The sequence below is a fragment of the Conger conger genome, chromosome 9 (genome assembly GCF_963514075.1).
Source record: "Conger conger chromosome 9, fConCon1.1, whole genome shotgun sequence".
Classification (NCBI taxonomy): Eukaryota; Metazoa; Chordata; class Actinopteri; order Anguilliformes; family Congridae; genus Conger; species Conger conger.
The window spans coordinates 41,921,244-41,943,390 of NC_083768.1; the positions used below are offsets into that span (position 1 = coordinate 41,921,244).

General features: G+C 49.1%; 2 protein-coding genes across 8 annotated transcripts in view; both read left to right on the forward strand.

Annotated features, from left to right (window-relative positions):
- The first annotated feature begins 436 nt into the window (after nt 1–436).
- msto1 (misato mitochondrial distribution and morphology regulator 1) lies at nt 437–9,401 on the forward strand. 2 transcript variants are annotated; one of them, XM_061254863.1, is made up of 14 exons: nt 437–693; nt 1,366–1,501; nt 1,747–1,816; nt 2,097–2,172; nt 2,374–2,431; nt 2,902–3,052; nt 3,472–3,586; nt 4,387–4,521; nt 4,914–5,066; nt 6,026–6,157; nt 6,957–7,141; nt 7,235–7,339; nt 8,331–8,446; nt 8,844–9,401. In XM_061254863.1, exons 1-14 carry the CDS (start codon nt 610–612, stop codon nt 9,089–9,091), a joined length of 1,764 nt encoding a protein of 587 aa, XP_061110847.1. In that variant the 5' UTR covers nt 437–609; the 3' UTR covers nt 9,092–9,401. The 2 variants fall into 2 exon arrangements, with proteins under 2 accessions (XP_061110847.1, XP_061110848.1); XM_061254864.1 differs by having other exon boundaries at nt 445–511.
- A 1,681-nt stretch (nt 9,402–11,082) lies between these two features.
- ubap2l (ubiquitin associated protein 2-like) overlaps nt 11,083–22,147 on the forward strand; it is a 32,910-nt gene continuing 21,845 nt past the window's right edge. For 2 of the 6 annotated variants that reach the window (XM_061254204.1, XM_061254207.1), the window contains exons 1-9: nt 11,171–11,333; nt 13,735–13,872; nt 14,373–14,450; nt 15,292–15,402; nt 16,087–16,261; nt 16,571–16,666; nt 17,846–17,891; nt 20,563–20,607; nt 21,571–21,677. In XM_061254204.1, the coding sequence (XP_061110188.1) occupies nt 13,777–13,872; nt 14,373–14,450; nt 15,292–15,402; nt 16,087–16,261; nt 16,571–16,666; nt 17,846–17,891; nt 20,563–20,607; nt 21,571–21,677 (754 nt within the window). In that variant the 5' untranslated portion in view covers nt 11,171–11,333; nt 13,735–13,776. The other 4 variants (XM_061254206.1, XM_061254209.1, XM_061254205.1 and 1 more) reach the window with 3 other exon arrangements.

Below are 22,147 nucleotides of genomic sequence, written 5' to 3' on the forward strand. Positions count from 1 at the left end.
ATTTCATAGATTCGCTATATCCGACCAAACTGACTAAATGAACAATATCTCTCATTTTACTAACTAGAAGGAACCTTTCTATAATTGTCGATGCTTCGAATTGAAACTGGTTTAATGATAGACTAGTTTTCAATTCAATATGCGCAAACTTTAGCAAAAGAACATTGACGCAATGACCGGCAGTGTATTATAATGATAGCAAGGTCCAAGTCTTGCCTCTCGCTTTATGTTTACACAAATCAAACCAATAACGTTGCAGATTTATATTTATAATCCAATCAGAACTATCTGCTCTACACGTGCTCTTGTCTGGCGAAGTGACACCGAACTACCTTTAAAATTGTGAATTACAGTCTCAGCCAATCATAGGAATATATGACTCCATTTTATCCAATTAAAAAATGAATTTTACACTTCAAAATGGGCGGGACACCAGGAACAAGCAGCACGTCTGGTTGAGACGCAAAGCTGTTGTCATGTCTGCAGTCCTAGCACGGCGAGGCTTAGCTAGGTACCATTATATTGAGAATTTAGGAAAATGATTTGATATTTTGCATCGGTTTTTATATACATTTTACTTGACCAGAGAGCAGGTATACTCAGTACAGGATGGGGAGTGTGTGTAGAGAGATCGTGACCATACAGCTGGGACACTATTCAAACTTTGTCGGGACACATTGGTGGAATTTACAGGTTAGTGGCTAACTTCGCTACCAAGCTATCTCGATATACTAACAAGTATTAAGCTACATTTATTGCTATTTCATAGCTCCGATCCATATTTGATTGAATCCTGAATGGGTACAGTTTTCCTTCATTTGCTATACAAATAGCTAGCGTTAGCTAACCTGCGCTGGCTACTTACTTTAGCTAGTACTTTAGCTTAGTAGTAACTAAGTCGGGTGGGCGTGTAACTTGTCCTAACTGGACTCGATCGGGTTCCCAAAGACAAAACACTTGCTGCGTGGGGTAGTTACCTTGCTAGCTTTCAACTTAATCACACTAGCTAGCGGTTAGCATATTCAAGACCGATACTCAAAATCAGTTCTGTTTAGTCATAGTTCTTGCTCTTTTTCTACAGGATGTTAATGCGTCGCTGACTTCCCAGATAAACGAACACATTGTTAACGTTGTTATTTTGAATTGGAGTTTCAGTTATGTTTCTGGCATGTCATCAGTGGACACGAATTAACGGCACAATACAGAAATCTATCGGTAATGGTAGTGACATGCGCGTCTATTGGTGGGACTGCGGTCTTTTATAGCTGGCTAAAGTGAGCTCCTAGCATGTGTATTTATTCAAGTACAGGCATACGCACTAGCACAAATTAATGTTGTTCCTTATTTTATCTCTCGTCTGCTTAGGATGCATCCCTGTTTTATGAGCCGGAGTCCGGGGCGCCGCCTAGCGAACTTCAGAGTGATGTCTTGTTCCGGGAGGGCTTGACGCTAGGGGGGCAGATCACCTACACCCCCAGGCTCATTGCCATGGACCTCAAGGGTAATCTCACTCAGTGCCGGAGATGAAAATGCATGTCGCGATAGTGACAACACAGCCATGATGCCAAGTGAACCCTCATACTGTTACACAGCAATACGTTCTTACGTTTCATGGCCAAATCGAATGGCAGTGCAAAGATAGGCATTTCAGTGACATCAGTGTGCTAGTGCCTGTTTCATCATATGTTAAGCAGATATTGCTCTGCAGATATTTACCACATGGTTATCACTCTCTGGCTCTTTCAGGAAGTCTCCAAACTCTGAGACAGGAGGGCAGCCTGTATGAGACGGGAAACGACACCAGTGCCTTCACGTGGTCAGTCACGTCTTTCCAGCGTTGTGTGTGTGTGTGTGTATGTGTATGTATGTGTGTGTGTACATTACTGATTGTGCATTTCTAAGCAATATTGCTTGTATGTGAAAATGACTGATTAGTCCCATTTGTTGCATATCTTAGCAAATTACTTGTGTGTGTGTGTGCATGTAAATGTGTGCATACGTGTGTCTATGCATGTGTGTGTGTGTGTGTGTGTGTGTGTGCATACGTGTCTCTGCGTGTGTGTGTGCAACATCATGGTTGAAGTAATTTGTTTCAGGGAGGGGCCAATGATGACCCACAAGGAAAGCCCCCCAACAAAAAACCCCTTTCTCCTGGATCTGGACAAACTGGACGTGAGTTCACTGCACGGCTGCCTCGTCAAAACACTGCCCGTCCATCCCTCCCTCCACCTGGCATCCGCTCTTTTATTGTGTCATTAACTCATATGGCCTGTGTCTCGTCGAGTCATGTTCACCCTGTGTCATCGCCCTCTCCACCTGACTGGCTGGCTGTATGCTCTGTGTGGCTTCAGTAACAGTACCCTCTGTGTCCAGGAGGGGGAGATTCTGGCCAAACCCGAGTTCAGCACACCTCAGCTGCCGCAGTGCTCAGGTAAGGGGGCCAGGCTGGGTGTATCACAATGCAGGATCGCTGAGTTCGCTGGATAAGTTCACGGGGTAAAACCTGGAAACCTTCCAAAACTGGAATACGGACTGAAGTAAAAAAAAAAAAAAAAAAAACTGTTGAACAGTTATCCAGCTATCTCAGTAATCTTGCTTCAGGAAATACCCCCCAGAAGTACAATTTCAAAACATATAGGTTCTAAACGTTCTAACTCATACAGGCAGTTTCACCATACTGTGCTGCGGACCTGTTCATTACTTCTATCCGTTGGGGTGTTTCTTTACCGTATTGCATATCACTGGAATGAGGTAATAGCCGTGTAAAATGAGCAGGTAACCACTAGGTTGGCAAGGGGACGCGCCACGAAATAGGGGTACGAACAAAAGCTAGATCGCGGGGGCCCATTATCGCTCAACCGTCACCTCGTCCGTTGAGATGTGCTCACGGTTGCCGGGCAGGGGCCGTTGCCGTGCCGACGGTGAACAGCACTCTGGAGCACGCTCAGAAGCGCTACAGGCTGGAGGGCAGCGTGAGGGTGTGGTCCGACTTCCTGAGGATCCACCTCCACCCCAGAACCATCTGCGTCATCAACCAGTACAACCACGACGGGTACGGCCCTCCTCCTGCGCTCACCGCTCTTCTTCTGTGGTACTCTGCACCGCCCTCTGCCTGCGGTTCTCTGCCTGCATAAGTGGGCAATGCCCTACATTTTTAAACTCATAGAAATATTTTTGTGTCGATGCAAAATAAAAAATGGCTTGCCGGTGTCTAGTGCAGTGTTATCTTTTCATTTGATTTTTTGTTTTATCTTGTTGACAAGACCGTAAAGAGGAATTCTTAGTGTATGTCAAGCACCACAATTATGCAAAATGTAGGCCTTAACTTGACAACACGTGCTATACCATTTACAAAACCTGTAATTACTAAAATGTCTAGAGAGCAGTGCTCAGTCAGCGAATTAGAAACCTACTTTAAGCTGTAACGTGCTGACTGTGCGTGTGTGTGCGTGTGTGTGTGTGTGTGCGCAGAGAATCGCAGCGCTTGGAGGCGTTCGGCCAGGGGGAGGCGCTGTGCCAGGGCGTGGTGCTGGAGGAGCTGGAGGATCGGCTGCACTTCTTCGTGGAGGAGTGTGACTACCTGCAGGTGAGTGGAGTGTGACTACCTGCAGGTGAGTGCAGTTTCCCCACACGTGTGTGTGTGTGTGGAGTGTGACTTACCTGCAGGTGAGTGCAGTGTGACTACCTGCAGGTGAGTGCAGTTTCCCCACACGTGTGTGTGCGGAGTGTGACTACCTGCAGGTGAGTGGAGTGTGACTACCTGCAGGTGAGTACAGTTTCCCCACACGTGTGTGTGCGGAGTGGGACTACCTGTAGGTGATAGCAGTCTTCCTCTGATCCTGTCACGTTTACACGCTTGGTCTCCGTATCACTGCCCTCCACCTGGCTGCCCAACCCTGTTCCTGGAGATCTACTGTCCTGTAGGTTTTCACTCCAACCATAACAAAGCGCACCTCATTCAACAGCTAGTGATCTTGTTGAGGTGCTCATTATTAGAATCAGGTGTGTCAAATTGGTGAATGAGGGACATTAATGGTAAAGTGATTTGTGTAGCCATTGCTGGAAAAAGCGCAATATAAATGGAGCCCATTTGTGCCCAAATTCAACCATGATAGTCTGACTTAGTGTGAGAGAGTGGGTCTCTGCTACATTACATTACATTAATGGCATTTGGCAGACGTTCTTATCCAGAGCGATGTACAGTTGATTAGACTAAGCAGGAGACAATCCTCCCCTGGAGCAATGCAGGGTTAAGGGCCTTGCTTATTGTGGCTACACCAGGATTAGAACCACCGACCTTGCAGGTCCCAGTCATGTACCTTAACCACTACGCTACAGGCTGCCCACATGAATGCTAAATGCCTCATTTTGGCCTTTCTAACACAGGGTTTTCAGGTGCTGTGCGATCTTGCAGACGGCTTTTCAGGCTTGGGGTCAAAGGTCACGGAGCTGCTGCATGACTCGTATGGAGGGCGGGGCATCCTGACGTGGGGGATGGCCCCTGTCAATCATCCAGACTCGGTGAGTAACGGGGGTTTGACTTTGGGGCCTGTTTCACGGAGCAGGTCCTCTGAGTGCTTTGTGATACAGGCCCCTGTTCTCATGATGTGGCACAAGCTGGTGCTGCTACATCCCTGGCGTATGTGGTTCAGGTGTTTACGTCAGTACGAATCGAATTGGCTCCACCCAAATCCCAAGGGGTTTTGGCTTTGGTTGAGAAAATTGAGTCGGGGTTTTAATAGCGGCTCAAAACGATAGTATAGCAGTCATTTTGATTGGTTGAAAAGGCATAAGGTTGAGAGTCGGGATTTTACGGTAGTTAGGCTTCAATGGCACATGGCACTCTTGGGACTGAAAAGGTTAATACAGGGCTGTGGTGTATTTTGCACAGCTAATGTGTTTTTGGTATACAGAGTCCAGTGAAGGAGTTCTACCACCTGATGAACTACGCCTTGGGAACAATCAATCTGGCCAATCACAGCTCTTTCTTCTGCCCTTTGACCCTGAGAGGGGGGTTGGGCATACGGCCGACTGCGCCCACCTCCTTTCCCCACCTGAACTACGACGTGAGTTTAAAGCCTCTCTCCTCCTCCTCCTCCTCCTCCTCCTCTCAGGCCCTGCTCACACCTGGGAGTACTCCTAACCACTTTTTCAACTGAACGGGTCGCCATTTTGAATTACTAATTTGTGCCTAGGAATTGCTGTCTGTTCTTGTTTCCCTGTGGATTTCCCTTTGAATGTTATAAGTATAGCGATGAAAGGTTGTCTATCTAGCGGTCCTTTCTTCAGTTGCAATACAAATTGTATGTTTGCTAGGTTAGTGTCACACTTATAGATTATATTTAGACCTCTGTGTCTTCTTGTGGGGATACCCCACTTTCTGTATTCCAGAAAGCTACACTGATGTTCGCTCTGGATAAGAGTGCTCGCTCACTGTATGTCATGTAGTGATATTGAGGATGACTGAAAGGATATTGGTTTACATTGTTTACATTTCACATGCATAATTAAAATTAATTTATAGTTTTTCCCACAGCGCCATGTGACCGGGGCCAAAAGTGGCAAATTCAGGCCACACACACGCACACACACACACTCACTCACTCACTCACTCGCTCACACTCACACGCACACACTCACTCACTCACTCGCTCACACTCACTCACTCACACACACACTCACTCACTCACTCACTCACTCATTCACTGGAGGGTGTGCTGTTGTTTAATTAGGCCATTGACTCATCTTGAGATATAGGGTGGTTTCACAGACACAGAATATGTGTAGTACTTGTCTAAATGAAAGGAGATTCTCCATAAACCTCAGGACTGAGCTTAATCCTTGCCTTTGAAACCGGCCCATAATGTTTTGTTTTTAAAGAGGGTGCTGTTTGAGTGGCGCAGACAGAACGAGCTTCAGCAGATTTAACGCTCTGTGTATTCCTGTTCTGCTCTGCCTGGTTTGTGACGTGTGTGCGCGTGTGTGCGTGTAATGTGCGTGTAATGTGTGTGTGTGTGTCCCCCAGCCCACTCTCTGGTTCCACTCCAGTGCGGTTCTTGCTCTGGCCCTGGACTCCCTCACCGTGCCCTACCGGCTCCAGCACCACAGCGCCCCCATGTGGCAGATGGCGGACGCGCTGGCCGTCTCCGGGAGGAAGGTGAGAGGAGCCGAGCGTCCGTGGGTTCCCCTGGCAGATTTCCCCTGGTTTTATTTCACACAGGGATTCCTGCCGAACGTAAGGTCCATGGTCAGCGTATGCTCAGGAGAGTGTCACGTTGTGTTCCACAAGTTAAATTACATCCTTTTATCTCTCAACTGTAACTGCTGTTATGTACTTTAAAAAAAAGCAAGTTGCTAACCTGTTTCTGCAACAACGGTCATGTTTCGCCACCTCCTGAAGTTTCGTGCCAGCCCGCCTGCAGGCGACATTGCCATTGTAGTTTGAATACAGCAACGTGCTAACTTCCGGGTTTTTAGGACTACAAACAGCCGGTTAAATAATGAAGAGTTGCACTCACAGGTTTGGCTGGACATATTTAAGTTGAATGATGTACAGGTTTCTTTTAGATGTTCGGTTAAGAACATTCTGATCACCTATTTGTGACGTGACACCTTGAAGGGTTAAAGCCGGGCTGTTCATTCAGTCTCATCTGTGAAGGCCTCCACCCGGACTCATTCAACAAATCAAGGTCTTGATTGAAGACTGCGATTGGTTGGTTTGAGTCAGGTGTTTCAGTTGCTTGGATACAAGGAAAGCCTGCAGCCACACAAGGCCTTCAAGGATTTGACGTGTGTGTGTGTTCGTGCGTGTGTGTGTGTGTGTGTGTGTTCGTGCGTGTGTGTGTGTGTGTATGCGTGTGTGTGCGCGTGTGTGTGTGTGCGTGTGTGCGGTGTGTGTGTATGCGTGTGTGTGCGTGTGTGCGGTGTGTGTGTATGCGTGTGTGTGCGTGTGTTAGGTGGTGGCTGCATACGGGGCCGCCCCCTTCCCCATGACGCAGGGCAGCTGTCTCCCCGACGCTCTGGCCGGGTACACGGACACGTTGCCATGGAAACCCCTATCGGCTTGCTCGGAGCTGGGTGACGGACGCTGTTTCGGCCAATCGGTGACCCTGAGGGGCCTGGAGGGGCAGAACCTCGTCAGGTGAGGGTCTTAAACGTCAAACACCTGGTTGAGCGAGTGGCGGTTACGCTAAGCACCATGGCAGCTGACCTTTGATCTCTGACCCCCCCACAGCCCGCTGACCCCGGGGACGGAGCCCCCCACCCCCCTGCACAGCTTCCGAAGCGGAGAGGACGTGCTGACCGGCTTCATGAGGAGTCACTACCCCTCCTCTCCTCTGTGAGTCCTGCCCCTTCTCTTACCCCTCTGTTACCCCCCCTCACTACCCCTCCACTCCTCTGTGAGTCCTGCCCCTTCTCTTACCCCTCTGTTACCCCCCCTCACTACCCCTCCACTCCTCTGTGAGTCCTGCCCCTTCTGTTACCCCTCTGTTACCCCCCCTCTCCTCTGTGAGTCCTGCCCCTTCTGTTACCCCTCTGTTACCCCCCTCCTCTCCTCTGTGAGTCCTGCCCCTTCTCTTACCCCTCTGTTACCCCCCCTCTTCTCTGTGAGTCCTGCCCCTTCTGTTACCCCTCTGTTACCCCCCTCCTCTCCTCTGTGAGTCCTGCCCCTTCTCTTACCCCTCTGTTACCCCCCCTCACTACCCCTCCACTCCTCTGTGAGTCCTGCCCCTTCTCTTACTCCTGTTACCCCCCTCCTCTCCTCTGTGAGTCCTGCCCCTTCTCTTACCCCTCTGTTACCCCCTCTTCTCTGTGAGTCCTGCCCCTTCTCTTACCCCTCTGTCCCCCCCTCACTACCCCTCCACTCCTGTGAGTCCTGCCCCTTCTCTTACCCCCTGTTACCCCCCTCCTCTGTGAGTCCTGCCTTCTCTTACCCCTCTGTTACCCCCCTCACTACCCCTCCTCTCCTCTGTGAGTCCTGCCCAAATACAAAAATATTTAATGATAACCAGAACAGTGTCATTGTGGAGAATCTTCTGCCTGCTGAACGTGAGTGCGTGAGGTCCTTCGTATCTAAAAATGCTATGTATACACACAAGCCACAAAGCACATTAAAGAGTGCATTAAAAGCCAATTATTTAGCTTTTCCTTTTAAACTTATTGCTAAAGCATTTGAACATTTCTGCAGAGTTACTAATATTGACTATGGTGCAGTGATGCAGCCTGTTGTACTGTAAAGTAACACTCTCTCCATCACTCTCTCCCTCTCCCTGTCTCTCTCTCCCTCTCCCTCTCTCTGTCTCTCTCTCCCTCTCTCTCTCCCTCCGTAGGGCAGTGCAGCTGCTGTCCCAGCCCAGTAAGCTGACCCCTCCCTTCCCCCAGATCTTCAGCCGGTACCTGGACTCCCAGGGGCTCCTGCGCCCCCAGAACACGCCCCCCAACATCGGTGAGGCACCCCCTCCTCATTCTGAGTTATCGTGTGTCTCTTTCTGTCTTAACAGTTCATTGCACGTTTGTGTGCGATGTTGATTTGTTTTACGATTTTAATGCGCCTAACTACAATCAAGCAATTTCCTAAAACGTGAGTGTGCATGCGCCTAGCCATGAGCATGCATTCAGCTAAACAAAGCATGCATGAACCCGACCATGTCTGCACCCAAATGTGAGTGTGCATGTACCTCAATATGAGTGTGTGTATGTCTGAAATGCTTGTGTGTGAGTCTGCTATGAAAGCCTGTGAGTGTGTGAGTGTGTGAGTGTGTGAGTGTGTGAGTGTGTGAGTGTGTGAGAGAGTGTGTGTTATGAAATCCAGCCTCTGACCGCCCGCCCCCCGCCCCCTGCAGTGTCCAGCCTCCCCGTGCTGACGTCCCTGCAGTCCTCCCCGGCCCTGGGGCCCTTCCTGTCGGAGCTCCAGCGCGGGGCCACGGCCCTGGACCCCCGCCGGGTGGCCCCCAGCTTCCTGTCCCAGGGGCCCGAGATCGGGGAGATGCAGGAGGCCCTGGAGCAGCTGCGCACCATGGCGCACTGTTACCGTGACGACAGCGGCGGGGTCCTGCGCTCCTCCTCCTCCGAGGATGATGACGATGACTGATGCGCCTCTTTTGATGACGAAGAAGGCATCTCCTTATCCTCCCCCCTTCCCACCCTCTGCCGCAGTCGCATTCCGGAAATTCCCCTCGGCTTCCCGTACGGTGGGAGATCGAGGAAGGGTGGTCTCATGCAGTCATGAGCTAAGCATAAAGACTGGAGTGATGGAGAGAAAGAAAGAATGGCTTTGAAGGGATGGAAAGGAGTGATGAAGGAGAGAGCAGAAACATTATGACAGAAGAGTGTCTCCGTCAGAATAGCACTGCAACGCACTCCCGCGAAACTGTAAATAAACGTACTTTGCTAAAACACAAGTGTCTTCAGCACGTGTGAATCGGGGGGGAAAGTGTCGCAGCCAACCAGCTGCCTGTTTCACCTCTTAAAATGTCAACGATGTTAAATTATTCTGCGGAATTGATTTTGTCACAGAGATGTTGAGCTGGTGAAACGATGGGGCAGTGATTTGTCGGTGTATTGATTTTGCTGGTCCTGAGTGCATATCTGCAAGCTACACATCCTGTTATGAGTCACCGATCACTATGTTGTCACAGAAGTGGTTCCATTGATTCATTCTAGGAATTCCACCCCCATTATTCTGACAGAATTTTACCGCATAAAGATTCCATCCTTTTATGACCCTCCTTCGAGTCTCACCTCCTTGTAATAGCTGTGGCTGTAAGAAGGCTGACCAGTGAACTACCAGTGCCTAGCAACCACAGGGAAGAATGAGTTGTCAATAGTGACATGGTTCGGCCCACCAAAACCAGTTTCCCAACATCGGTGGATCTGTTTGTCCAGGGGATTTCAGCGTACCTGTAAAGAATTCAAAAGCCAGCAGACCAGATTGTTTTTGTTATTCATCCGTGACTCCTGACAGCACATTAGCAGTCTACAGTTGTACAAAGATGTGATGCCCAATCATTTTTGTCTGAATCTACTTCTGTGGGGTCTGTTTCACAAAGGAGGGTTTATCTTTGTAGAATCAGGACTGGCCTAGTGTATTGTTTGACTGCACACAAGTTTCGGCAAAGGACCTGTGGTGAGGGCTAAATTTGCCTGGTCACCCCCAAGTACCCGGATATGCAGTGCTGCAAGGAAAATCCTCATTTATTTCAGAACAACAATAAAACTCAGTACTAGATTTATCACTCATAACGGGAAACTTATTAATTAACCAAACAAAGATGGCCAAGTACACACAGAAACACGATGAAAAACTTATTGTCTGCATCGTTGCGGTTCAAGTAGTGCACGGTAGGGGGCAGTATTACACTTTTTGGTTTTGATTTCCCTCAAAAACAACAGGTTGGTGAAAATCCAAATACTTTCATTCGTATCGTCTCTCACTCACTCGGAAATATTAGTTGTAGTATTTTAGTGTTGTAATTCAAGGAAGGAAACACGGATGGCTGTGTCATTAAATTCATATTTATATTCTTTAACTGCATATAGTATCAAGAATATAGAGTTCAGCCAATTATCATACAGTTCAGCATCGCCTGTATGTGATAGATTTTGTTGAACAAGGCTGGTCATCTGGTAGTTAGGCCTATGCTTTCGTGTGTCTATGACAAAATAAAACGTGGAAGGTATTTTTAGTAATAAAAATTATATATTAAATAAGAGTGCAGAAATGTGGCTAATTAGTTTCTAGCTGACAGGTTGCCAGTTTGAATCCTTCGTATCATATCTCTGCGACACCCTTGATTAAGAGCAATCCGTGAGTACCGGCTAAGCCAGATACGGGCATACAGTAAAATAACCGTATATTAAGGTCTATAGAAGGTAGGCTACTTTACCTGAAGAATTTTGTTTTGACCCCATAATACTCCGTAAAAATGCGCAATTTAGCATAAAATCATATGATAATACAATTGTACATGTTTGGGCAGTATTAAGTGTGAGCCACTGCTTACAATTCCGCTGTATGATAGAAACTAGACACGACAAGATCGAGATATGGCGGGTTTTGGAGGAGCGGGTCATGTGACGAGGGTATCCGCTTTGCAGAAGCCATTGAGCGTTCAGTTATAGTCACGTGACGCAGGTATCGGGGTGTCTGTGGAAAAAGAAACAGGTAAAAATTCCGAGTGTCTCGCTTATTGTCTGGGCGAGGCGATTCGGCTAACTTTCCTACACCAATTAAGGGTTTAAGGGGTTTCGAATCTGTCCCGTTTCGACTTGGACGTTGCGAGGCCGCTCAGTCTTTTCGAAAGCTCGATTTCGGGTTTCCAGCCTGGTTTCTGGTCAGTATTTATCGCCCGTTATTTGTTTTCGTTATTCGCGGCCTTGCGGCCTGGTGGTGGCCTCGGTGTCAAGTATGCAAGTTCACCCGGCGATGGCGTTCCGGTGGTAAGGCTAGCGAGTGACTGCTGGAGGCGAACGACAGGATTGTTTTGTCAAACCCGAAACTAACATGGTCGGGCAAAGAGTAGCATACGGACTAAGTGTCATTTTGATATACTGTAAGAGGTTGAAATTTTATCAATAGCCGGTTACTAATTTAGGTGAATATGTGTCTGAGTGCAATGGCTCCTCTATTGGCCATGAGGTGATAAGGAGCGGAAGCCATAAAAATAACGTTATTTGGGTTGTGATGGTTTATCTATAAAAAATAAATACACGATGCTGCTGCAGTCCTGGTTTGGTAGCTAGACACAGATAGTGGAATTATTTCGTCAACAAGTTTGCTAGTTACAGTTAGCCAAGTAGCGACAAGAAATTAGTGTGCAGCTAAATCATTGCATCTTATGGCGTGCTATGTAGTAATAATAATAATATAGCTATTTACGTGCCAAAGTCATTCACACATAATCAGTGTTGTCTGGTAACGTAATGCATAAAAGTTTAGCTCTCTTCTATTAAATCCATTTTAGACACGAGGCAATAAATCAATTTGGCTGGGGTGAACAAACTAGCTCGGATCGTTTTGCAGGGTGTGTGGAGTGCGTAGTCAAATTGCAACGTTGCCTCATTTGCGCGATATTTCTCATTTCTGTCGCATCTTGAGTGGCTAGTTTGCTCACTCTAGTCGTCGTTATTATTTTCTTTGCTGTCGTTATTATTTTCTTTGCTAACGTTATCACAATATGCAACAGCTTGCTGGCCAACTGGCGGCAACGTTGACTACTTTTGGCTCGAAACATTTCAGACCATGTTTCGTTTGAAAACAGCGAAAATTACCTGTGTTAGTGTACAGTACGCTGGCAGTCGGAAGGCCTAACAATAGCAAAGGATTGTATTTTTAGATATAGCTGTACAGAACAGGCAAATTCGTTCGGTGTTGGACATTTTCCAAGCTCTAAATCCCTCTTACGTGAAACACTGTCGCTAGCTTGTTAACTAACTGTGACACTCAACGTTACCCAACAAACAAACAGTGTTAGGTAGCTATCTGTCATGTTGTTAATGTCAGTTACAGTTTGTTTATGTAACGTTAGGCTAACTCGACTATTGAGAATATACGTAAACGAATGGTCGTCTAATGAACCATACGGGCAAAGGCTAAAAAAAAAAATTTTTGTCCCCTGGTATTGCATTGTGTTCGTTTGTCATCGTTTCCTGCTTAGCTAACTAGCTATCAACAATAACCTGTTGGTACCCACGCTTGGCGTTCATCTACGTTATTTAGCTTGTGTGTAGTTAGCCGCGGTGCACTGAGAGCGGTACCGGCTGGTTCTCTCGCCAAATTTCAGTTCCTTGATAGTTAGACTTATTCAACTTGAGGCTAGTTGGTTGGCATGTATCCAGCTTGAAACTTCCTCGAATTATTTTGTATGGGTAGACCGGAAACAAAACGACCAGTAATGTGAAGTTAAAAGGGCGACGCATGTTACCGGCTGTAAGCCATTAAATGCAAAATGGCTAACGTTAACGTCTTGGCACATTGCTGTCAATGACCAACAACGAAAAGTGCACTTCTCGAAAAGGCGGGGTTGACTGCAAAGTGTCCTGTGGTTACTTATCGATCACTCAACTTTGATCGGTATCTTCCTCTGTCAAGAACCGTGAACACAATGGTTGGCCCTTTTTTAAACTACGAATGTTGCCGTTTGGGACAGTATAAAGGGACAAATCCGAACGTGCTGCGTTTCATTTACATTTTTAAAAAAGTTTGATGAACAGCCTCGCGTGCATATATTCTCAGTGTCATTTTTTGCTTTCCGTCAGTTGACCGTTAGCAGAGACGGTTGCGTCGGTGAATGACAGTTCTTACTCAAATTCAAATTGATTTATTGGCATGAAATACAAATGTACTTGCTGCCAAAGCATACTTATGAATATTAAAATAATATAAAATAATCAGTATGTATGAGGGCGGCCTGTAGCGTAGTGGTTAAGGTAAATGACTGGGACCCACAAGGTCAGCGGTTCAATTCCCAGTGTAGCCACAATAAGGTCCGCACAGCCGTTGGCCCCTTGAGCAAGGCCCTTAACCCTACATTGCTCCAGGGGAGGATTGTCTCCTGCTTAGTCTAATCAACTGTACGTCGCTCTGGATAAGAGCGTCTGCCAAATGCCAATAATGTAATGTATGTAATATGCATTATGTAATATCAGCCATAACAACAATAAATCAATAAATATGTACATGTGTTTATTGTGGGTGGCAACTCACTGTCTCTCTTTCTCTCTCTCGTTCCCTAGGTGTTATTCCTTTGTAAATACCGTTATTTGTATATACTGTAAATGATGACATCAGTGGGCAGCAGCCGTGCCCGGGGCAGCTGGGAGCCGGCACAGGGCCAGACACAGAGCCAGAGCGTGCACAAGCCCAGGCCACAGGTACGGACGGACGGACGGACGGACCCCGTCTGAAACCGCGCCTCCTCCGCCTCCATGCAGCTGACGAGATTTGCTGAAATTCTAAAGCTGATTTTAGGTTTTCACGCGCGCAAAAAAAAAAAAAGAAACTCTGCTGTTGTCATGGTTACTTAAGGTCGTGGTGGGGGCGTCGGTGTCACTGTTCGAGTGCCACAGTAAAAGGGCCACGCCCCCCATGGGTTTTGGGTGTGACACAGCTGGTGTTGTTTTTGCCCTCCCTGTCCGAATGAGGTAAAGCGAGGGTCCCTATGTAGCTGCCACGTGCCCACCCTTCACAGTCAACCACACCCCCCCCCCCCCAAAAAAAAACGCTTTGATTTGAGCTTTGATGACGACCGTCCCAGCCGATTTAGCGCACCTCTTTAGTCTGCCTGGGGGAAAGTGTGCGCAGTGTAAAAACTGTATTTGGGGTTGCCGGGCGACCCCGTCAGACTTAACACCCCGTGCTCTCCCCTCCCTAGGCCACAGCTGAGCAGATTCGACTCGCACAGATGATTTCGGACCACAACGACGCAGACTTTGAGGAGAAGGTCAAACAGGTTTGTTGGCTTATTTCGCCACACCGTGTGGTCAGAGTGACCGCGCCAGTGCGACGTGACCGAACTCTTAACGCCACTGGACTTTCCCCCTCTCTATCTGTAGCTCTCTGGCTGTGCTACGGCATGGGGCTTTCCCTTTCACTTCAGGGCTAAGGTGCGGAATAAGACGTTCGAGTTGATGGCGCTGTCAAACATTACTCTGTTATTCACCCTTTCCTTTCCTGGCCCAGCCATTCTAATGCTAGAATTTTAAAGCGCTAGATCTAGTTATGAGCCAGATGACAAACATTCACTAAATAAGAATAGAGAGTAGCTGAACATACCAAGAGAAAGAAGTGGTCAGAGCTAGCATTCTTGGAGACATGCAGAGACATGCAGGTTAGGCTTATTTGGCTAGCATTCGTCGGTTATTGCTGCCAAAGAGCATGCAAGCTCAACCTACCCTGTGTGAATGGAGGTAAATACACAAGCACTTTCCTCCTTTTCCTAGCCTGTAATTGCTTGCATGGCTGATGTGTGTTGTAAATGGGCCGTAACCTCAAGCACACAATTAGACCCTTCTCTCACACACGCACACAGACACGCACACACACACAGTGGGCGAAATGCAGGTCAGAAGTGCCTACACACACACACACAGTGGGAGAAATGCAGGTCAGAAGTGCCTGCACACGCACAGACACACACGTACACACACACACACACACACACACACACACACAGTGGGAGAAATGCAGGTCAGAAGTGCCTACACACACACAGACACACACGTACACACACACAGTGGGAGAAGTCGGTCAAGGTTCACTCACTGTCCTGTCTCCTCCCACTCCTCTTCCAGTTGATTGACATCACAGGCAAAGACCAGGATGAGTCCATGATCGCGCTGCATGACTGTAACGGGGACGTAAACAGAGCCATCAACGTGCTGCTGGAGGGCAGCCCTGACACTGTGAGTCCCGGCCAGCCATTGGGGAACGTAGTCCATTTCATCAGCGGTGTACTGGGAAATGTAGTCCATATTGTAGGTGTGGTGTTAGGAAATGTTGTACACCGCATCGGTGGGGTATTGGGAAGTGTAGTGAATCTGCAAATCAGTGTTGAAGGCCTAGTCTGAATTGTCCTTTAAAAAAAAAAAAAAAAAAAAAAAACCTTATCCATCATCTACTGCATGTCTGTTTTGGAAAATGTGACCGCATGCGGATAATTAATTAATTGGGCCAGTTATTCCAGGGTAATGGATATGCACAGATCCCAGGCCTGGCGCCAGCCCTGCTGTAGAGGCTTTTGCTTTACAGTGTAGGGAAAGCTTCCTCTGGGTTGGGGTTAGCTGGTCTGTAGACAGGGCGATCCCACGCCAAGTGGAAGGTAGGAGCGGTATTGTGGAGTGAGTGAGTGAGTGAGTAAGTGAGAGAGAGAGCGAGCGACAGACTCAATGCTGTCTTGAGGCTGGTTTTCCAATGCCAGGGACAGGTTCTAGAACACCGCTGCCACCAGCATTCCATTTGCAGTTGGCAATGCAGGGTATTGTGACATCATCAGAGCGTATCCCCCGGTAACCTTGATGTGTCTACGTGAAAAATGAAAAGTAAACAAAATGGCCGTGTCCTCCTCTCCAAACCCCCCCCCTCTCCAGGACTCGTGGGAGATGGTGGGGAAGAAGAAGGGTGTGTCGGGGCAGAAGGAGAGCGGGCAGACGGAGGGGAACGAGGAGGGGAAGGAGAACAGGGAGCGAGGGGGGGAGCGGGACGGGGCCCGCCGGAGAGGCGGGGGCCCACGCCGGGGCCGAGGGTCCAGCCGGGGGAGGGAGTGTAAGTACACTGCACCCCACTCAAAACACACAAGGTGGTTGGGCGCCATGCCCAATGTCTCAGATTGGACTGTTTACAGAGCCACCATTCCGATCTCGGCACCATTTCGATTCAGATTTTGAGATTGAACACACAGTACTCAATGCTACATTCATTGCTGCTCCTGGTGTCTGTGTGTGTGGACTGAATTATAAGGTTGTTATAAGATTCAGAAAAATGTATTGGTAGATTAAGTTGACATTCTTGATACTGGTCATCTACTAACTGTGAACGTCATTCTGTCTGTCTGTGTATCCCTCCCCTCCCCAGTTCGTGGGCAGGAGAACGGACTGGACGGAGGGAAGGCCGGGGGCGTGTCGGGGCGGGGCACGGAGCGCGGTCGCCGTGGGAGAGGGAGAGGAAGAGGTGGGTGTTGATCGTCCAGGGGTGTGCGCCCCCCAGCCCCCCCCCGCCCCGTCCCGGCCGCCCCCACATCGAGCAGCTGCTTCACAGTTTAACCTGCCTGAGCCTGGTCAATGGCATCGACCTGCGGCCCTTTGCCTCATGCTACATTAAGCCAGCACCTGAATCGCCATGGCAACCGTATTACTGACAGCTTCAGCTGGATTTGTGGGGGGTTTTATTGGCTTTATATTTGTGTGCTGTCGATGCTTTTACCCTTTGGAGAGTAGGGTTCCCCCCCCCCCCCCCCCAACATTCGCCCCTTGTTCTAGAACTCCACCAGTAGCGATTGTGACATCTGCATTAAAATGTTCAGAGAAGAACATTTTAATTGCAAATTTATGATTAGAATGTTCAGAGAAGAACATTCTAATCGCATATTTGTGATTTAGAATGTTCAGAGAAGAACATTCTAATCGCCTATTTGTGATTGGAATGTTCAGTGAAGAACGTTCTAATCAGATATTTGTGATGTCGCACACTAAAGGGGTTAATTGCTGGTTATTTGACTGGGCATGACCAGCTGGCCTGTGAGTGAGTCCCACTCGGAATCTAAAAATCCCTGCCTCCTTCATCCCGTTAAAATGGGAATGGCCTCCTTACCGTAACCCCGCAGCCCTGTTGGGAATGTGGCCGGAAAACGCCTCTTCCCCGGCGCGCTTCCTTTGGCGGAGTGATTATGTGCCCGCTCTGTCCGCTGGCCTGCCTCCCTTCCTGCAGTAATGAATGACCCGCTGAGGCCGTCAGTAATCACCCTTCATAACTACAGGAAGCAGTGCTGCGGCAGGATGCTGCAGCGCACAAATAGGAGATGCTGAACTCTTCTGTAGCCCAGTCAGAACCGAGTGTGATTGTGTGAGGCGGTGCCATGGCAACAGCATGGTACAAGGAAGGAATCGTAAAAGCTGGCGCTTGAATCCGAATCCAGCCCTGGCTTTCTTAACTGAACAATTTGTGCTACTCACTGGTTAGAATGTCTTCACACCTGACTCCCAGGTAAAGGGAGGGTGGAAAACCTGGAATAATTGGTCCTCGCGGACCGTGATTGGAGGATTCCTGCTATTTTGGTTCGGAAACTGGGCTTGTAATGAAGGTTTAACTCCTGGGATTTGTGATGGCGTGTAATCTCTTCTCTGCCTGCAGGGGGCGCTGGCCGGCGGGGTGGCAGGTTTTCGGCGCAGGGCATGGGGTAAGTCTGCACCCCCGTGCCACTCTGGGCGGGGCGTGCGTTTCGCCCTCGTGTCGCATTGCTTTCGCCCAGCGGAGCTCCTTCACGGTGCCCCCCCCCCCCCCGTTTCAGAGAACAGCACAAGCCTCCCACGCGCACTGAACGGGACCCTGATCATTTATGACAAGCTATGAGGGTGTTTGGGTTCGGATTCGCCCCCTTACTGTACACCCGGGCTATTAATCTGCCAACCTGGGCCATGGTCATCCTTCCCATGATGCTCTTCTGGGCCGGACGGGTCTCAAACTCCTGTCCTGGAGGGCCGCAGTGTCTGCTGGTTTAACTCCAGTCCTGGAGGGCCGCAGTGTCTGCAGGTTTAACTCCAGTCCTGGAGGGCCGCAGTGTCTGCTGGTTTAACTCCAGTCCTGGAGGGCCGCAGTGTCTGCAGGTTTAACTCCAGTCCTGGAGGGCCGCAGTGTCTGCTGGTTTAACTCCAGTCCTGGAGGGCTGCAGTGTCTGCTGGTACAATGTACATACGTACCATGTACAGTGCATTTTACTCGAATAGTGGTTGAAGAACCCTGCAATACACATACACCTTCGAAGAATAAATGTTGGGTCCAGTAGACCTGTATAGGGGAGCTTGTGCTGTCCTCTGGCTGGGGAGTAGGGTGGGGTTTGGTTTGGGTGTGGGTGTTGGGCAAATGTGTGGGGGATTATGTGTGGAACCCAACCCTGGTCTTAGACAGCCCCCAGTGTCAAAGGTTAATGTCCGTCCATCTTTCCCAAATATCGCCTTGCGTAAATATGGAGGTGATGATAAACTTGCATATTATTCAGTTGAGGTGGAATTGGCACCATATTCAGGACATTTTGAGGTTTCAGTTGCTGGGTCAGGGCTCTCCAGGACTGGGTTTTGGGGGGGTGTGCTGATGGGTGCTGGGGTGTGATGTTTGTCCTGAGTGTGCCTGTGTCCAGACTCTTTGCTTTGACTGTTTGTGCCAAACTGGGCGGGGCGGGGGGGGGGGGGGGGGGGGGGCGCAGTGGTGCCATGTGGTGTCGTGTGAAGCAACCAGAGGTCACATGACCCTTTCTAACCCTGGTTTACCCAATGGTGTGTGGCTGTGTTCGAAACCCCATACTAGCGTACTACTCGTACTAAATCTCAGGCTGATTGTCGTTGAAAAGTAGTACGAGTACTACGTGACTGCGATAATAGTCACTTGGAATCGTTGAGATATCTAGTGCAGCTGTACTAAACTGTCAGTTCAATTACCGTTTTTTCCCCCCCTCTTTCTAATGTGAGCAGTGACTCAAAATTGTATGACCAATAAGACAAAACCTAGTTATTTAATGTTTGTAGAAAAGGCTGTAGGTTGGTTTTTCCCCTCTTCAGGTTGGCTTTATAGGACAGTGTAGGCAGGTTCTGGTTGTGTTTTGTAGCTATCGCTCCTGGTTTGCTGTGTGTTGTAAGTGTTGGGGGGGGCGGTGCGTTTGGTTTGCTCTGGTGTGTGCTGCTGCTGCAGGGAGACTTCGATAACGGCACTGTGTGCTTCTGGCTTTGGTTTGAAACTCACTAACCTTAAAACCGGAGTGCTGTTTGAGGTGTGCAACTGAACGGGCTTCTTAAACGAGCCCCTAACCGCTCTGATGCAGGTTTGCTGTTTGTTTCCCGTCACACACACACACACGCACACACATGCACACGCACACACATGCACACACACACACCACACACACACACACACACACACACACACACACGCATGCGCACACACACACACCACACACACGCACACACACACACGCATGCGCACACACACATACACACACGCACGCACGCACACACATGCATGCACACACACACACCACACACCCGCATGCACACACACATACACACACGCGCACACACACACACACATGCACACATACGCACTCATGCACACACACACACACACACACACACACACACACACACGCACACAAACGCACACACGCACGCCGAGCCCGCCTTCCATCCTGCATGCGTGTGCCTCTGTTTTAATCCTGTTCTCTTTCTCATTTGCCCTGAAGCTCACACGCCGTTTGGCTGTAAGTTTGCTTATCAGAACTCCTGTAATCTGACCCTGGGTGCATTCATGGCATTCTGGCCGGCCAGGGCCCAGTTCAGACTGTATAGCACAGTGACCACTGACTCACAGCAGCTTTTCTCCATAGCCTTTTTAGGGCATTTCTGTTTTCATTTGAGTTCTCCAACTGCTTAGCCTCACCTGCATAGATGTGTTAAATCCATATTATAAGGTTCCTTATGGGTCACGACACCATTTATGTAATAAACTGAACTTACTTGAATATATGTTATGGCATTTACAAAGACATTGATCATAAGCGTTCAAGGCAGAGTGTAGTGGTTTAATTTTCATGACTATAGGTTAGTTCCACTGCTACACACGAACACGTGTACACACACACGCGCACACACACACATACGCACACATGCATGTGCACACACACGCACACGCACACACGCATGTGCACACACATACACACACATGCATGCGCATGCATGCGCACACACACACACGCGCGCACACACACACACACGCGCACACACACACACACACACACACACACACACGCACGCACGCACACAAGCTCCTGCTGTAACCGTTGCTGTTGTTTTTCTCTAAAGCCAGATTGATAAGGGGGCCAGATATGATTGTACAGGAGAAGAGAGGTGAGTCGGCCATGAGCTGTGTGTTGCTATCGCTCAATGTGAGGGGGCGGGGGGGGGCGGGGTTGGGTGGTGTGGGGCAGGGCAGGGGTGGTCGGGGCGGGGGGTTGTCCGCTTGGCAACCACTGAAAACACAGACGGGGGGGGTCGTCACACTTAGAGGGTGCCACATAGCAACCAGTGAAAACACTCCAAAGATGAAGTCACTCGTTGACACGCCGGGGCTTTCATCCCGGTCGGAATTCGATGATTCCGAGTCGCTTCCCAGTGTTCTCGTAAGTGTCCGTCTCCAAGGTAGCACCAAAAACCAGTCTGTCCGGGTAGCCCCGCCCACATTCTTGGCCACAGTGTCAATGCCGGTGTTCCGTTAAGCCTGATTGGCTGACCAGTCTCCAGGCGGAAGGACTGGCTGGGGGAGGGGGTATATGTACAACAGGCTGTGTGAATGGGCGTATGAGTGTATGATTATAATTATTTGCGGGGGTCTGTGTAATGGTACATCTGTGTCTGATTTTAAAATGACTCCACTACATGTCTTTGACTTGTTGGGGCCAAGTCTCTCAGTGCTGGCAATGACTGTGACTGGCTCTTACCTAAACCCCCCCTTACCCCCTACCTATATCCCCTTCCATGTTATCCTGGGTAATGTTTAACAGATTTTAGCTTGTTTTTGTATTGCGTTGTTAATTTCCCCCCTGGCTCAGATGTTAATTCGGGAAGTGCTCGATTCCCCCACCCTCCGGCCTGCCTCCCTGTCCTTTTCAGATATTCTCCTTGAAGTTCAGCTCCCCTGAATCACCCTGAGCTCATGTTGCGATACTCATTTCAGATGTTGATTCAGGAAGTGCCCTGTGTGATCCTTTAGTCTGCCCCGCCCCTTTCACATATTTGGCTGATGTTGATTGGCTCCCCTGAGTGCCCCCCCCGACTCTCATTGGCTGACTGCAGCTGCCTGTCTCCCTCCAGGACCTTTAACCCCGCGGACTACGCCGAGCCGGCCCAGGCGGAGGAGAGCTACGGAGGGGGAGGGGCCTGGAGCAACACGGGCCGCATGGAGCCTGAGGACGGAACCAGTGAGTGTGTGTGTGTGTGTGTCTGTGTGTGTGTGTGTCTGTGTGAGTGAGAGTGTGTGTGTGTCTGTGTGTGTGTGTGTCTGTGTGAGTGAGAGTGTGTGTGTGTGTGAGAGTGTGTGTGTGTCTGTGTGTGTGTCTGTGTGTGTCTGTGTGTCTGTGAGTGTGTGTGTGTGTGTGTGTCTGTGTGTGTGTCTGTGTGTGTGTCTGTGTGTGTGTCTGTGTGTGTGTCTGTGTGAGTGTGAGTGTGTCTGTGTGAGAGTGAGAGTGAGTGAGTGAGAGTGAGTGAGAGTGAGTGAGAGTGAGTGAGAGTGAGTGAGAGTGAGTGAGAGAGTGCGTGAGAGAGTGCGTGAGAGAGTGCGTGAGAGAGTGCGTGAGAGAGTGCGTGAGAGAGTGAGTGAGAGTGAGTGAGTGAGAGTGAGTGAGAGTGAGTGAGAGTGAGTGAGAGTGAGTGAGAGTGAGTGAGAGTGAGT